This window comes from Zootoca vivipara, chromosome 1 (assembly GCF_963506605.1).
Source record: "Zootoca vivipara chromosome 1, rZooViv1.1, whole genome shotgun sequence".
NCBI classification, from domain to species: domain Eukaryota; kingdom Metazoa; phylum Chordata; class Lepidosauria; order Squamata; family Lacertidae; genus Zootoca; species Zootoca vivipara.
In genome coordinates this window covers 83,700,388-83,715,998 of record NC_083276.1, presented here as the reverse complement: position 1 = coordinate 83,715,998, position 15,611 = coordinate 83,700,388, and the positions used below count along the sequence as shown (strand labels likewise).

The 15,611-nt window shown below is 41.3% G+C and overlaps 1 protein-coding gene across 6 annotated transcripts in view; it reads right to left on the bottom strand.

The window, feature by feature from the left end:
* Window positions 1–1,182: 1,182 nt before the first annotated feature.
* Window positions 1,183–15,611, bottom strand: part of AGBL2 (AGBL carboxypeptidase 2) — a 30,192-nt gene continuing 15,763 nt past the window's right edge. For 2 of the 6 annotated variants that reach the window (XM_060277878.1, XM_060277876.1), the window contains 6 exons: window positions 10,491–10,634; window positions 9,184–9,300; window positions 6,951–7,017; window positions 4,733–4,924; window positions 3,969–4,020; window positions 1,183–2,447 (listed from right to left, as the gene is read on the bottom strand). In XM_060277878.1, coding sequence (XP_060133861.1) covers window positions 2,114–2,447; window positions 3,969–4,020; window positions 4,733–4,924; window positions 6,951–7,017; window positions 9,184–9,300; window positions 10,491–10,634 — 906 coding nt within the window. In that variant the 3' untranslated portion in view covers window positions 1,183–2,113. Of the gene's footprint in view, window positions 2,448–3,968; window positions 4,021–4,732; window positions 4,925–6,950; window positions 7,018–7,117; window positions 8,686–9,183; window positions 9,301–10,490; window positions 10,635–15,611 lie in introns of those variants that run through there. The other 4 variants (XM_060277874.1, XM_035126450.2, XM_060277880.1 and 1 more) reach the window with 4 other exon arrangements.

Here is a 15,611-nt window from a genome sequence, read left to right as displayed (position 1 = left end):
CAAAGGACTTATTTCAGGCCTGCTCTTCAGTAAGCATTTGCAAGATCACTTTCCTAGTAGCAAGTCACTAACTACCAAAGCAAGTGCCGCCGCCGCCACTCTATTTAGTTTGCAATTCAAGTCTCATCTTACTTTGGACATCCTTGCTCTCAGGGAAACTGCCTAGACAAATATCAAGCATTCATTTTAAAGTGCTTTAATTATTATACCTGTACAGGAATTTTCCACATTCGGTTGATATGCAATACTACCAAAGCAAGTTATGCTTCTAGCATTTCAAAACTTCTAGCTTGTGTTAGAGAAGAGCTTATGCATTGTTGCTCAGCAGCTAGACTCTTGTGCAGTCTCAAAATGTAATATCCTTTCAGCCCATACCCAGTGTAATTTTCCCTTCATCATTTCTCCCTTTCCCACTTTCCAGAAAACAAGCCTTGTCTGTTTAATTTTATTAAATGTTGCTGATGCATATGCCTGCCCTTTTACAGAAAAAAACAACTAGTTCCCTCTCATTCTCAGAACAGCAGCAGCAATAGCAACAAGGAAAATGGAGTGGACAGGTGAAGTATTGAAACCAATACATCCCTCCCATTACTGAAGGAAATTTCCAAGGCACTTACATATAGGGAAAAGAGACAGGAGCTGACAGGGGACAAGGTAAAATTATAGCTGCATACAAGATGCATTTTAGTTCAAATACACTTTCCTGCCAGAATAATTGATTAAAAATATATGAAATTGTACTTTTCCTAGATTTTGTGTATTTTGGGACAAAAATAGGTAGTGAAAGAGTTACTTGACAGAAATAAATAGTAGCAGATGCTAAACTAGCAGATGCTAGTTTAATACTAAAGAGAGGAAGAGGGAAATGCATGTAGATTTGCCAGTCTGTTTCTCATTTGCAGGTTCAGACACATATTTAATGTGAGATTTCTTTGTTCCTTCCTGGATTATAATCCAAAATCTTCATAGTGAGAATTATAGCTGTATGGTAACACAACTGACTTGTTTATAACAGGTCATCAAAGTACATCCGAGTCCAGGATATAGTTTTGATGGATTCTCTACTACAGAAATAGTTTTTAGCTACATTATGCAAAATGAAATATCATTCAGTAGATTTCTACATAAATATGTTCCATTTGGCTGTGTTTTAGAACACTTAACAATTATTTTATGATAATTGGAAACTTAAAAAAATAGAGCTGCAACTTCAGTACCTTTACTATACTGTTTAATGTTCCACAAGACATACTTTTCACTCACAAAGAGTAACAGTACCACTTTAGAGGTAAAAATGCAACAAAACGTGTACCTGAGTATTGCATTTTTTCCTTGTGTAGTTCCAACATTACAGCAACAGAATTGTTTCTGTTATTATTGTGCGCACTGCTACACAATCATCTATTATTAATTCACATAGCATTTTTCAGATATTTACCCTTCATCATTAAAATAATAATTCATGTACACATTTGATAGGAAACTTTTTGTGGGGGCGGGGGTTTACTAAAAGAAAAAAATGGTGGAATGACATGCAACCTCAGTAAATGTGAAGTTGGGAAGTAATGGTGGAGGGTTGGGGAATGCGTGTCTGATGGTGGAAGTGGAATTTATAGAGAATTAGCATGAGGGAAAGGCTGTTTAACCCCTCACACTCACTGAGTCATCCTGTGCCCACTGGATCTTTCCCCTAAGCTAATTTTTGACCCTGATTTGGTGGGGAATAATTAAAAATAGCCATGTGAGGCATCTGCAGAGCAGAAGCTGCGGGCAAGAAGGTTAAGCACATCCCACCTGCCAATACTTCCTTGCAAGTACTTCCTACATATTTACCTTATGAATAAAATATAGGGGTGGAAATTATGTGTTCTCCCTGAAATGCATTGTACTAACCAAAGGTCTTAACGGGGGGAAAGCTTTGCCCTTTCAAATTAGTTAATCTCAGCTACAGACCTATAAAAATAAGACAACTGAAATCTCCCATCATCTTTGCCAATACTCCAAATTCTCTCTCATCATCAAAATACAGTAGACTTTGTGCCAAACATTTGTAATATGCCTGCAACAGGAGAGTGCCAGCTTTCCTTCTAACAAGTTAACTCTTTGTGAGTTATTAAAAGTTTATGGCTTCATAGGAGGGCACAAGATGTTCCTTGTGCACAAATTTTGCCTTTGGATTAGCCTCTCTGTTCTTCCGTAATGAATATTTTTGTTTAATCATGTTTGGATTTCCCCTGACTTTGGCATGATGTTCATTTTCAGACTTCAGAACCACGTGGTCAATTTTGAGTGGTTTCCATTTGTATTCTCGGTAGGGAATAATCTGTGACCTGCTTTGGTTCAGATTCCATAGGTTTTTGTTGTCAATAAGGCTATGAGATTTCAAAGAAAGACTTCGACGCAGCATTAAAGTCACAGAAGGCACTTCAGGATTCCACCACATGGACCTAAAAAGACGGTTGGGGGAGAAAAACAGTTATTTTAAATAATTAAATTTCGAATACTATATTGTAGATAAAAAGTGGTATACAAGCACTTGTAATTAATTAATAAATTGAGAGTGAAAGAAATTCATTTCACAAAGACATAGCAGGGACCAAGGCTTATCCACAACCTAAAGGTATTAGCATTTCATGCAGGAAAATGTCAGTTATGAGGGTTAGACTCTTAACTTGAGCAATTGTATTTAACATGTCTGGGGGGCATTGTTTGTTTAACACTTGCAAGGACCCCTGAATAGAATCAGGACCACGGTATACAGGGAGGGGAGGACCTTCTCCCTAACAACAGAAGCAGTTTCCAGGAGCAAATTTCATTTAGATTGCAACCCAGTAGAAAAAGGGCCCTGCCATGGTCCTGATCCAAACAAGTTTCCAGTGGCCATTTAACAAAAATCCTGAGACAAATGCAATAAAGCATAATAAAGCATGTAGTTTGGCATTGATTTCTGATTTTCATTCATGTTCTAACAGGTGAAAGAATACAGTACAGTGGCGGTTGTTTTACCAAGCAGGATTAGCAATCACTTGAGTGCTGACAGAGATTACTTTTGTGTGTCTCAACGAAGTAGCCTTTTATTTGTTGAATTATCATATAGCTCAAAGATAAATGAAGAGCAACTGGCCAAGGTTACTTTCAAAGTTTCACATTGCATTAAATAGAAACTACATCACACCACTTCCTCTTATCAGACCAAAATGACCAAATAACAGCAAATGTTGCTAGATACATTGATGGTGCAAGTAGATTAAGGGCCACCAACTGACTGATAATTTAGGATACTAAAACGTGCCTTTTATCCAATGTTTTTATTTGTACATATTGTATTGTTCTATCGTTGCTATGGCTGTTGGCTAATGTGAATAAAGTTTATTACTACTACATCGCACCACACATTAGCCACCCAGCCTCAATTCACCTAGTTTAACCTGATTATAATATTTATAATATTATAACACACAAACCAGGCAACAGTCACTGAGTACTGTACAGAAGATGCCCTTTACACAGCCTCAGCATGTACGTAAAGAGCATTCACATACACATAACTGTAAACCTAACACCATAAGTGTCTTGTGGCCTCTTAAACACTAAACAATTAATTATGGGAACAATGCATACACATGGTTTTCTTGGGGTGGGAGCGGGGGTTGTATACATGATGGTGGCTGTAAATGAGGTCCAAAAACATACAGATGAAATATTTATATGCAGTGTACTGTATTCCACAAAAGCTTATGCCACAATAAATATACAGTATTTGCCTTTAAGGTGCCACAAGACACTTTGTTGTTTTTGATGCAAAAGACTAATCCACCTTGCTTTCTGGAAGTACACGTAATATTTTCCTGCACATGTATCATCATGTAAGTAAACTGTTAGTGAAAAGGCCTGAAGTTAGACAATTAAATCAATGCCATTTCAAGAGGCTGTCATGGTGCCCAGGAGTTGTTCTGATCCGGTAGTACCTGTGTCGTTTGACTCCAAGATCACGAGGACATTTGGATGGAACACAAGTGCCTGTAAAGAAGTAAAGGGAAACACAAATGCCAGATCAAAACTAAATAGCAGTAGTGCATTTCTTAAGGGACACGGGTGGCGCTGTGGGTTAAACCAGAGCCTAGGGCTTGCCAATCAGAAGGTCGGCAGTTCAAATCCCCGCAACAGAGTGAGCTCCTGTTGCTCGGTCCCAGCTCCTGCCAACCTAGCAGTTCAAAAGGAGGTCAAAGTGCAAGTAGATAAATAGGTAAATAAGTTTACCTTCGGTGGGAAGGTAAACGGCGTTTCCGTGTGCTGCTCTGGTTTGCCAGAAGCGGCTTAGTCATACTGGCCACATGACCTGGAAGCTGTACGCCGACTCCCTCGGCCAATAGAGCAAGATGAGCGAAACAACCCGAGTCATCCGCGACTGGACCTAATGGTCAGGGGCCCCTTTACCTTTACCTATTTCTGGCTGGACTAAAGTCAGCAATGATGTCAATTTTCCTCAATGTCTTGGCTGATGAGAAGATTGTCTGTTTGTGATGGGTGAAATGTTTCACTTAATACAATGGTTTAGATTTGGTGTCTGACAGACATTCCAATTAAAGAGAACAAGTACCCATCTTGTCCAGCTTCACACCTAAATTTGTCGTCTTCATCTGGCAGAATTTTCTTATTAGGATCCTAAATGCTCATTCTGTCCCTTAACCTCACAGGTAAATTTGTCTGCTTAACTACCCCAGTCCCGTACCTGCATTCTGTTTCTCATGAAGTTCTCCATCAGGCTGTAAATGGAAGGAAAATGGGTGCTGTTTGATGGGTGACTTTGTGAGGCTCCGTCGCTGTTCTATTGATGGAATCATAGCTACCAGGAGCGGCTGGGGATCCTTGATCTTGATCTCACGTTCTATTGTTGGGGTGTTCTGCTTAACCAGAGTGAGTTCTACACAGTGGAAAGACACAGGTAAGATGAAGGAACCTGTCTTCAAAATATCCTCTGCAACCAAAAAGCCTATATCCTGCTACGAATTCAGTGCACTGCAAGATAAATGTTTGTGACAAATACTCTGATGTAGCTCAATATTGCCCCCTGGAGTGTCTGCAAAGAAAGATACGGGCAAAATCCAATTGTGGCATCCTGCTTCCACAACTGCCAAGTGGACTGAATAGCCCTGTTTTTTCAGTCACAATTTTAATTGCGATTCCATACCAATGGGTAGAGCTTGGTAGAATGCATATGGGCTGCCTGGGTTTCTTGCCCCTCCCTATACTCACTACTCCCATACCCTCCACTATCTTTTTCTTTTCTGGGCATGGGGTGGTGGTGGTCTGCATACCGTAAAAAAAAGAAAAAAACCCAGAAAGTGTACAAAAGCACAACAGCAAATATTGCCAGGCTTATTATCAAGTGGATGCCAATTCCCATTTTCTTTTTTGAATTTTTAAAATACCACTATCTTTCAAAATTGGTAAATGGGTCCTGAAAGTGCTGTACTGGCTATAAGTGAATGATGGCACCTAGAGACCCATGTTCCTAAAAGAGCACCTCTCCCACTATCAACCATCTTAGGCCCTACAACCAGTAGTATAAACTCTGTTTGTGGTTACACCTCTGGCTAGTGCCCAGTTGGTTGAGACCCATGTTGGAGCCTTGGTGGCAGTTCAGTATTTGTGAAATGCCCTTCTGAGTGGCATGCATCTGTCGCCCTCCCAGTACATTTCCGAGCACAATTCAAAGTGATGCTACTGACATTTAAAGCCCTATACAGCCTCAGCCCAGTATACCTGAAGGAGTGTCTCCACCCCCATCATTCAGCCCCTATCATTCACTGAGGTCCAACTCCAAGGCCCTTCTGGCGGTCCCTTAACTGCGAGAAGTTAACCAGGCAGTGGCACCCTTCCTGTGGAACGTCCTCCCATCAGATGTCAAGGAGATAAAAAACTACACAACTTTTAGAAGACATATGAAGGCAGTCCTGTTTAGGGAAGTTTTTAATGTTTGATGTTTTGTTTTTAATATTCAGTTGGGAGCCGCACAGAGTTGCTGGGGAAATCCAGTCAGACGGGTGGGGTATTATTAATTATTAACTTTCAGGTGGAACTTTAAAAAAGTTTCTGTATATCCAGGTATTTGATGGCTGAAAGACACTTTTTGGTAACCTTGAAATTATTAACTGAAAAGCAGCAACATGGTCACATCCACACTATACATTTTAAGGCACATTCAACAGACATTTAAGGCACAAAACATCCTCCAAAGAATTCTGGAAACTGTTGTTGACCCCTCAAGAGAGCTACAGATCCCAGCACCCTTAACAAACTACAGATGCCACTCCCCTGCTAGAAATATATGCCATCCTCTGCCTTGTACTTGGGAGTATACAGAAACTATTTTAAAATTCCTATTTATATATACATTACAGGCAATCCTCATTTTGCACAGGGGTTACATTCTGGATCCCCTGTATGTTAGTGGGACCTGCATAAAGTTTTTCACCCCATCCCCATTCCACTGTGATAATGATAGTTTAGTGACATTTTTGGGTCACATCTGGGTTCGGCATTGTGTGCTTGTGTGCAATCGCATGTCAGTTGGCCGTTGCCTGTACATGAAAAAACAGGTGCATTTCCATATATGTGCTCATGTACACCACTTACAAGTTTCCCTTAGATGAGAATTGGACTAGACTTTGATTATAATGTAATCCAGAGAAATTTATCACTTGATTTATATGGGCCTAGGTACAGTTGTGATTTGGAAATTAGGGAAAAGGAGTAAACTTTTGCCTTCTGTCCCCATCATGTTTATATATTTATAAAGCAATAATAGTTAATCATGGTGGCATGGTAGTGGCTCCTGTCTGCCACAACTTAAACAGTCTTTCGCCATAACACAGACATGTATACACACACACCCCCCCAAAAAATAAAGCAATTTTCTGCAATATGTGTAAGGATAGATTCCTCACCTTGATACTTCTTATCTATGTTTTCTTCTTGTACGGATGGAGAGTGTGACTTTTCTAGATTTCTGTTCTGTATTTAAAAAATGTAGAGAATAAATCAGTATCTGAATTTCTTATTTTTATATATGCCTCATATTAAAGTGCACCCTATATCTTTTTCCCCCACCATGTATGCACATTCATTGCCCATGTGTGTCCAGGCGTTGCTCACCAAAACATTTCAATACCCTATTTTACCTTTCCCGTTGATAAACAGACTTTCTTCTCTTCAGTCAACCAGGAAGATTGCCTTTGTCCTTTGCAAGGGTCTGTGTTCTGCTTTTGATCATGTATTTGTTTTATTCAATTCAAAAACTAACCTAAGCAATGCTGAAAAGGCTACTTTTCAGTATGGACTGATACTTACCTCAAACACCACTTTATTTTAGATCTGCCTTATGGGCAGCATTTTTTCTTATATTGGTTTGCATAAGTATAGGAAAGAGTATAGTACACTTGTGTACAACTATCATGTGAAAATCACACATATGTATGTTTTGCTGCATGTTGGGAAGCAGTGATCCCTTCTTTATCCTTTTCTAAGTGTTTTCATATTAGAAGTATGCACTCAAACCCAAGGGACTTCCATTGTAAGTGTTCCTACCCCATTATTTCCCTCCAGATATAGTTCAAGGGCATTTACTGGAGAATATGTTAGGTGCTAAGGTTTCTAGTACCCTTGACAGTAATGTATGGTTATTTTTATATCTTCTCATCTCTCTTTGGTGTGTCCAAAGTGTATTGATATATAACTGTAGGATTTTTCCAAAGCATTTTCAGCCCTCTATTCTTGTTAAATTTCCTTGGCAATATTAAAAGAGCTCTTGGTTCAACTTTGTAGTTTCTTATATGCTGTGATGTCAGTCATCTTTGTGATACCCTGTATCAGTGGTTTTCAACCTTTCTGAGTTCACGGCTCCCTTGACCAACCATGTTCTTTCTGCTGCTCCCCTGTGGAAGTCACTTACACTGGGGTTCCATTAAACGACATGCATAAGTGGGGGGTTTCCCCATTCTGCCCCCACCCCAATCCACCCTGCCCCTTTTTGGTGCCATTTTTGGGGCACGTGTAAGTGGAAACGCATGTGTCAACGGGAAACCAAGCAATGCCACTGCTCTGCAGGGCCAAGCTGATGCAACCCACAAGGCATCCCCAGCATGCCTTTTCCTAAATTAGTGTGCAAATGGGGGGAGGGAGGGCAAAACAAGATTAACATCAGAAGCAGAAATATTTTGTTATTGCAGGGAAGGAAAGCAAGAAACACAGCACAGGACACACATGCAGACATTGTCCTTTTCTGCAACATTCTCCCTGTCCTGATAAAGTTTGGTGACTGTCAAGGAAGAGGGGGTGTGCCTGTGGCGAGAGGTAGAGAAGAAGAGCAGGGAGGGATGTTGGAGGTAGGAAAGGGAAGCCAGAAGACACTTTCAGGGTTATTTTTAAATCCCTCCTTATAGAGTATACACACATCTAGGCACACACACCAGCAAGCTGTTTTGCTATTTTCTTGCATTGCTCAAGTCCTCTGTGTAAAACTAAGGAACTGTTAGTTAGTGAAGCTGAGGAGGATTTTTGTTGGGGGGGAGATTTTAAGAAGATAAACAGTCATGCAAAATTGTTTGCCCACTTTTTTGCTGTTGTTTTATTTCGGGAAGATAATGGGCTGTAAGTTAAAGCTGCCGGCTCCCCTGAATGTTCCTAAGGAGAGAGAGAATGCAGGAAGATATGAGTTACAAGTTAATGAAAGGGCAGCCCCCCAGGCTCTCCTGAATGTTCCTCAAGTCACCCCAGGGTGCCATGGCACACTGGTTGAAAACCAATGCCCTATATTAAATTCTTGTTATAGCTCTCTGAATGTATGGTCGCCAAGTAACCATTGAAATGGTCCACTGCCCAAATGTTATTTTGGTAATTAAGGTAAAACGTTATGCCCAGTGTGGCAAAAGCCACCTACAACATATGCACTCAAAAGGGAACAAGTTTATGCTTCAACACTTTATCCAATCTAACATTTCATTAAAGTATTTTTCAAAGATTTATTTCAAGCACATTCCTTTATTATTCGTATCATGGGTGAGTCTCCAAGATGAATTGTGTAATGCAGTTCTTTAGTGTACCGAGACACTTATAAATTTCATCCGAAAGGCACTGAGCATATGGTGAACTGTAACAGAAAATCAGATTCCACAAACCAACCTGACACACACAGAATAGTTGATTCATTTGCTTCTTCTTCTGTTCTGAACTGTTGTCTCTCCATGATCTCTGGGAAAGGCTATGATTTTTTTCAACACTTGGAGAAATTGTGCTTTCCTAAAGGAATTTAATAGAGAGATGGTATCTTGGCTCACTCTGAAATCACAGTGAAATGATTCAATGGGAAGCTGTCCAAGGTCTCTTAACAGAGACTCCTTATTCCACTCAAACAGGAAAAGCAGAGGAGAGTCGAGAAATTCAGAGGAGGAAACGGTCACACAGAGAGAGTCCCATTCAGCACAAGATACTTCGCACATGGTTGAAGGTTCAATAGCCTCTGCAGTTACAGAAGTGAACATATATCAATTTAATATTGTACATATAGGCAAATATGTATGCCTGCCATCTGATCAATATAATAAACATGAGTTCTGGAACATCATGCATTCTAAATCAACTCAAATAGTTGGATATGGGTGGTCTATTGATATAATATGCCTTGACAATTAGAGTTCTTCAAACACAATCCTTGCTAATGGTCTTAAAATGCAAAATAATAATGAAAATGTCCTTTCACCAATATCTTTTTAATAAAGTCCTTTCAGTGATTACTCATCCATTAATCAGATCAGGATGACCAACCAGCAGTTGGTGAAGAACATCAGCATGGTTTTGTCTGGGCCTCACAAGCTGCTACTAATGCTAACAGATTTGGAGTACAAGTCAGGGTGACACAATGGTGAAAGTTCATTGGCTTCCTCTTTCACAAGCAGAGATACAATAAAAGAAGTCATAATTATCTAATGCTATTTATGCTATTGCAGCAAGAAGCTAGTACCCTCCACTCCCCCCCCCTCAGTGGAACTTATTTGAATCCAAAAACTCCTTGTAGGTCACATCCACTCAAAACAACTCTTTCACACCTGCAGGGAAGGTTTGCCCCTTCCTATCATCTGACAATAAAGTCAAAGAAATTGATTTCCACCCCTGGTCCCATCTCCCTGTGCCATTGGCAAATGCTAATTATCAAATTGTCTTTGTCTATGTGATGAATCTCAGGCATGCCAAGCTGAGCGGGCTACAGAACAGGCTGATTGCCTTCCTATCTAATTACACCCTTCCACAATCTTCAGGAAATAAGAAAGCAGATGCCTCTTTTTGCTGACCTACAATGTGCCATTTAGTTGCCTTGTTTCAGTAGCATATTTAGGGAGGGTTACAGGGGGCAGGCCACCGCAGGAGGTGCTTGGCCGGTGGGGTGGATGTGTGCTCCTTCAGTCATCCTCCCTCGCTGTGCCTCCTCTCACCTGGCAACTAACTGTAGCTGCACTTTGCTGGCAGGATGGTGCCTGGTGCCCCGTAGCGATTCTGCTTCCCCTTTCCTTTGAAGATCCTCCTTCCCCTTTCCCCGTGAAGCAGAAGGTGGGCTGCTGCCCTGTCTGGTTTTGCAACTGTGTGAGAGAGAAAACCTGGAGAGAGGAAGGGGTGGGGGAAGGCTTCCCTCCAAGCAAAGTTGGAGTAAGCAGTAATGTGCACACAGCCCAGCCAACCCCCTTATTATTTTCCTCCCCTCGTCTCAGAGATCAATTAAAAGTGATGAAGAGATCAGATTACAATCTCCTGTCCTTTTTGGAAACAGGATATTTTATCAGGATTAAACCATTTAAATGGCAAGGTTAAAAGGTTAAAAGATAAGCACTTTGTATTGCTTCCTTATTGTGTGTGTGTGTGTGTGTGTGTGTGTGTGTGTGTGTGTGTGTGGAGAGGGCACCCTACATGTTTGCCATGTGAATACATAAAGAGGGCACTGTTGTATACAATCAGCTACAAAAGCAGACTCTCATTTACACTGAAATTAAAATACCATTGACCATTGGATAAGCTGAGAAATAGTGACTGGCCCAAGGTCAGATGGTCAATTTGTGCCTGATTGAATATCTGAAATTACATCTCTCCAGTCCTACAGAACAATGCTAACCCTGCCCTGAAGGATGATAAGAGTGGGAGCTCCACTGTCAATCTGAATTCCTTCTGGTTCCTGCAGTGAAGGGTGGATGGTAGGAAGGGCTATTTTCTTGAGGTTTTGCTGCACCAAGCTGGCACAGTAGAGAAACACAAATTGGATCTCTAATCTTAGTGTGCCTGTGTAGGATCCAATGGATTCTTTGGTTGCCCAGTTCAGCCTCCACTGGGCCCCATTCTGGAACTCTTAATGTGGTCTGTTGCTGGTCTTGAGTCGCTGGTCTCATCAATGGCTCCTCTTCATCTGGAGAGAAGTGACTAGTGAGGTGCCACAGAGTTCTGTCTTGGGCCCAGTCTTATTAAACATATTTATCAATGACTTGGATGATGGGCTTGAGGGCATCCTGAGCAAGTTTGCAGATGACACCAAATTGGGAGGGGTGGCTAATACCCCCCCCCCCCCAGGACAGGATCACACTTCAAAATGAGCTTAACAGATTAGACAACTGGGCCAAAGCAAACAAGATGAATTTTAACAGGGATAAATGTAAAGTACTACACTTGGGCAAAATAATAATAATGAAAGGCACAAATACAGGATGGGTGACACCTGGCTTGAGAGCAGTGAAAAGGATCTAGGAGTCTTGGATCTAGGAGATCTAGACCACAAACTTGACATGAGTCAACAGTGTGATGCAGCAGCTAAAAAAGCCAATGCAATTCTGGGCTGCATCAATAGGAGTATAGCATCTAGATCAAGAGAAGTAATAGTACCACTGCATTCCGCTCTGGTCAGTCCTCACCTGGAATACTGTGTCCACTTCTGGTCACCACAGTTCAAGAAGGATACAGTGGTACCTCGGTTTATTAACACAATTGGTTCCGGAAGTCTGTTCATAAACTGAAGCATTCATAAACTGAAGCGAACTTTCCCACTGAAAGTAATGGAAAGTGGATTAATCCTTTCCAGACGGGTCCATGGAGTACTCAACCTGAAGCGTACTTAACCCGAAGCATGGGTGTAATGGGTTCCGGAAGTCTGTTCATAAACTGAAGCGTTCATAAACTGAAGCGAACTTTCCCATTTAAAGTAATGGAAAGTGAATTAATCCGTTCCAGATGGGTCTGTGGCGTTTGTAACCTGAAAATTCATAAACCGAGGTGTTAATAAACCGAGGTTCCACTGTACTGACAAGCTGGGACGTGTCCAGAGGAGGGCAACCAAAATGGTCAAAGGCCTGGAAACAATGCCTTATGAGGAACGGCTTAGGGAGCTGGGCATGTTTAGCCTGGAGAAGAGAAGGTTAAGGGGTGATATGATAACCATGTTCAAATATATAAAAGGATGTCATATGGAGGAGGGAGAAAGATTGTTTTCTGTTGCTCCAGAGAAGCGGACACAGAGCAATGGATTCAAACTACAAGAAATAAGATTCCACCTAAACATTAGGAAGAACTTCCTGACAGTAAGAGCTGTTTGGCAGTGGAATTTGCTGCCAAGGATTGTGGTCGAGTCTCCTTCTTTGGAGGTCTTTAAGCGGAGGCTTGACAGCCATCTGTCAGGAATGCTTTGATGGTGTTTCCTGCTTGGCAGGGGGTTGGACGGGATGGCCCTTGTTGTCTCTTCCAACTCTATGATTCTATGGAAGTCAGGCTTCAGCTGCACTGAAGCTGATGGTGGAGAGGAGTCAGCTGCCAGGCTCTGTAGCTGATGGAGGTAGAGCTCCCAGATGATGAACAGTGAGAGAGGCAGCAAACTCAGTGACTGCCCTGGGCAGCAAAAGCCCTAGCTACACCACTGCCTTGTTTTGCATTCTTTCTGTATTGTCTTTTAAGAAAATGCATGTCTTTGAGTTTACAAATCATTTTTGTATGATATATTCTTAATTTAAAATATTTATTGCCTGCCCTTCATCAATGCTTAGAAAAGGACAGGCTGCAGCAGAAAATAAACTATAATCACCATATCAAGAAAACAATGAACAAACTCATAAAAAATGCAGAGGTAGCAAAAAACAAACAAAGAGAAAGAAAGAAAGCAGAGAAAGACATTAAACAAAACCAAAAAAAATTAAAATGCCTGAGCAAACAAATACATCTTAGCTTAGTGCCAAAATGATAGCAGTATCAGTGCATGTCATACTTATGAACAGTGTGAAAGCATGTGAATGAAGGCACACACAACACAAACATGGGAACAGTGCCCCATATATATATTGACACCCTAGTGTAGACACAACTATAAATGGAACACTTTGTGAAAGAATACTCCTGTTTTTTGTTTGACTTATGTATTTATTTTATTTGGTGTATCTAGTTGAAAATATGCGCCTTCTTAAACTGAGTCAGGCCTGTTTACTCTGATTGGAAGCAACTTTTCCTGGTCTCAGGCAGATCTTTCTTTCAGCCTTGCCTTGCTATGAGATTATTTTGCTGAAGATAATCAGGGATTAAATATGGAACTCTTCACATCCAAAGTAGATTGTAGTGATTTTCAGTCTACAAAATGCAATTATCCCCCATGCTTTTCTGTAGGGAGGGGGGATTATGACAGAATCTTAGGGTCATATCCAACTGTGTCACTCCTGCTGATGGAAAGCTCTTTGATTCAGTGGCTACTTCTGTCAAAGGAATGAGGATAGAACCAATTTAGGCTGATTCTACCTTCTTCCTGCAGATCCCTACATGCCTCAAAAATCTGTTCCAGTGGATTAGATGACCCTTTCAAACACTGTGTGCAGGTGGCATGGGTACTGTAGTGAAGGAATTGACAAAAAATCTCCCCCCTCCTCACTTGGCTAAAGCAAGCCTCCACTGAATTAAATAATCTTCTGTTATTGTAAGATATACCATTGAATACAACCTTTAGGTATGCATTGGATGGCATTGCTATATGTGCAACTGAACTATCTCCTGTCTAGGAAAAGAGTAGGCAGCCATTTATCAACAGTTGAAGAGAAACAGCATATCCACCATCCATTTTGAAATATGGCAACCCTTGCTACTATTATCATTACTACCACTACTAATTAATCACAATCTAGTTAATTAGACCACAGCATATAAGAAATGTTAACAGCTGTGTGCTGGACAGATGGATGATAAGGAACTATGATTAACCTGCTGGTGGTGCAAGGGTATAGTGGATAGTGCCCATAACATCAATGATGATAAGGAACAACTACCTTCATCCCCACTCTGCTTTGTAACCTTTAAAAATGTCACATTTATAATTGTGTGTTGTATTTTTTTTATAAAAAATAGGTGTAAGGTCTCCTACTGTACCCTTTATGTACAGATCATTCATATGACCCCTTAAAAAGAAAAATAATTATGTGTCAGACACTAACAAGGCTACTTGCTTCCTCACAGCAATCCTGTGCCATTAACAAACTTTTGTATTTCATACAGTTGAACTTTGAACAGTATTTGCTGTTGAAAAATGGGGGAGACACAGATGATCTCTGCTGTCACCTTGCCCTCAGTGCTTTACAATAAGGAAATACTTTTTGGAATAACTCAGCACTGCAGAGGCAAAGCAGGGAAGTTCCTAAAATGCTAGGTAGTGGGTGCCACTGGCTGCTGCACAGTAGACAACAGGAGGGTACCTGGAAGCTGGGCAGGCTGCCGGCAGCAGGCAAAATGGTGGTGGGTGGGTGGCCAGGCCAGAGGGAGCATGTATATTCTCTACTCCCAATCCACCTCCTGAGATAAAGGGCTCAGTGTGGCTAATAGGTGGGCTGCCTTACAAATCACAAACAAATTATAACAAAACAGTGATTGTTTCTGCAGAATACTGAGGCCCTGCCCAATACATTTTGCTACCTGAGGCAGAACAGTAAATGGTGCCTCTGCCACATTCATGGTGCTCTCATACACCTCTCATTCATAAACAGAGAGAGATAAGCCATCACTCCTACACACTGCTTAATTTCCAACATTATCTATTGTCCTGCCCTCATATTCTCTCTCACACACTAGATGCTTAAAAAAAAAAGATAAAGGACCCCTGGATGGTTAAGTCCAGTCAAAGGCAACTATGGGGTTGTGGCGCTCATCTCGCTTTCAGACCAAGGGAGTCCACAGACAGTTTTCTGGGTCATGTGGCCAGCATGACTAAACTGCATCTGGCGCAACGGAACACCGTGACGGAAACCAGAGTGCATGGAAACGCCGTTTACCTTTCTGCCACAGCAGTACCTACTTATCTACTTGCACTGGCATGTTTTCAAACTGCTAGGTTGGCAGGAGCTGGGACAGAGCAACAGGAGCTCACCCCGTGATGGGGATTCAAACCGCTGACCTTCTGATCGGCAGGCCCAAGAGGCTCAGTGGTACCCCTCTACAGCTGGGTTATGCATGCCCCACTGTTCACAGATACAATGTGAAAGATACAGAGCATGGCATATTGCCATACCCACACTCACTGACTTATGTTAACCACTGCCAAAGTCCTTCATGGTATT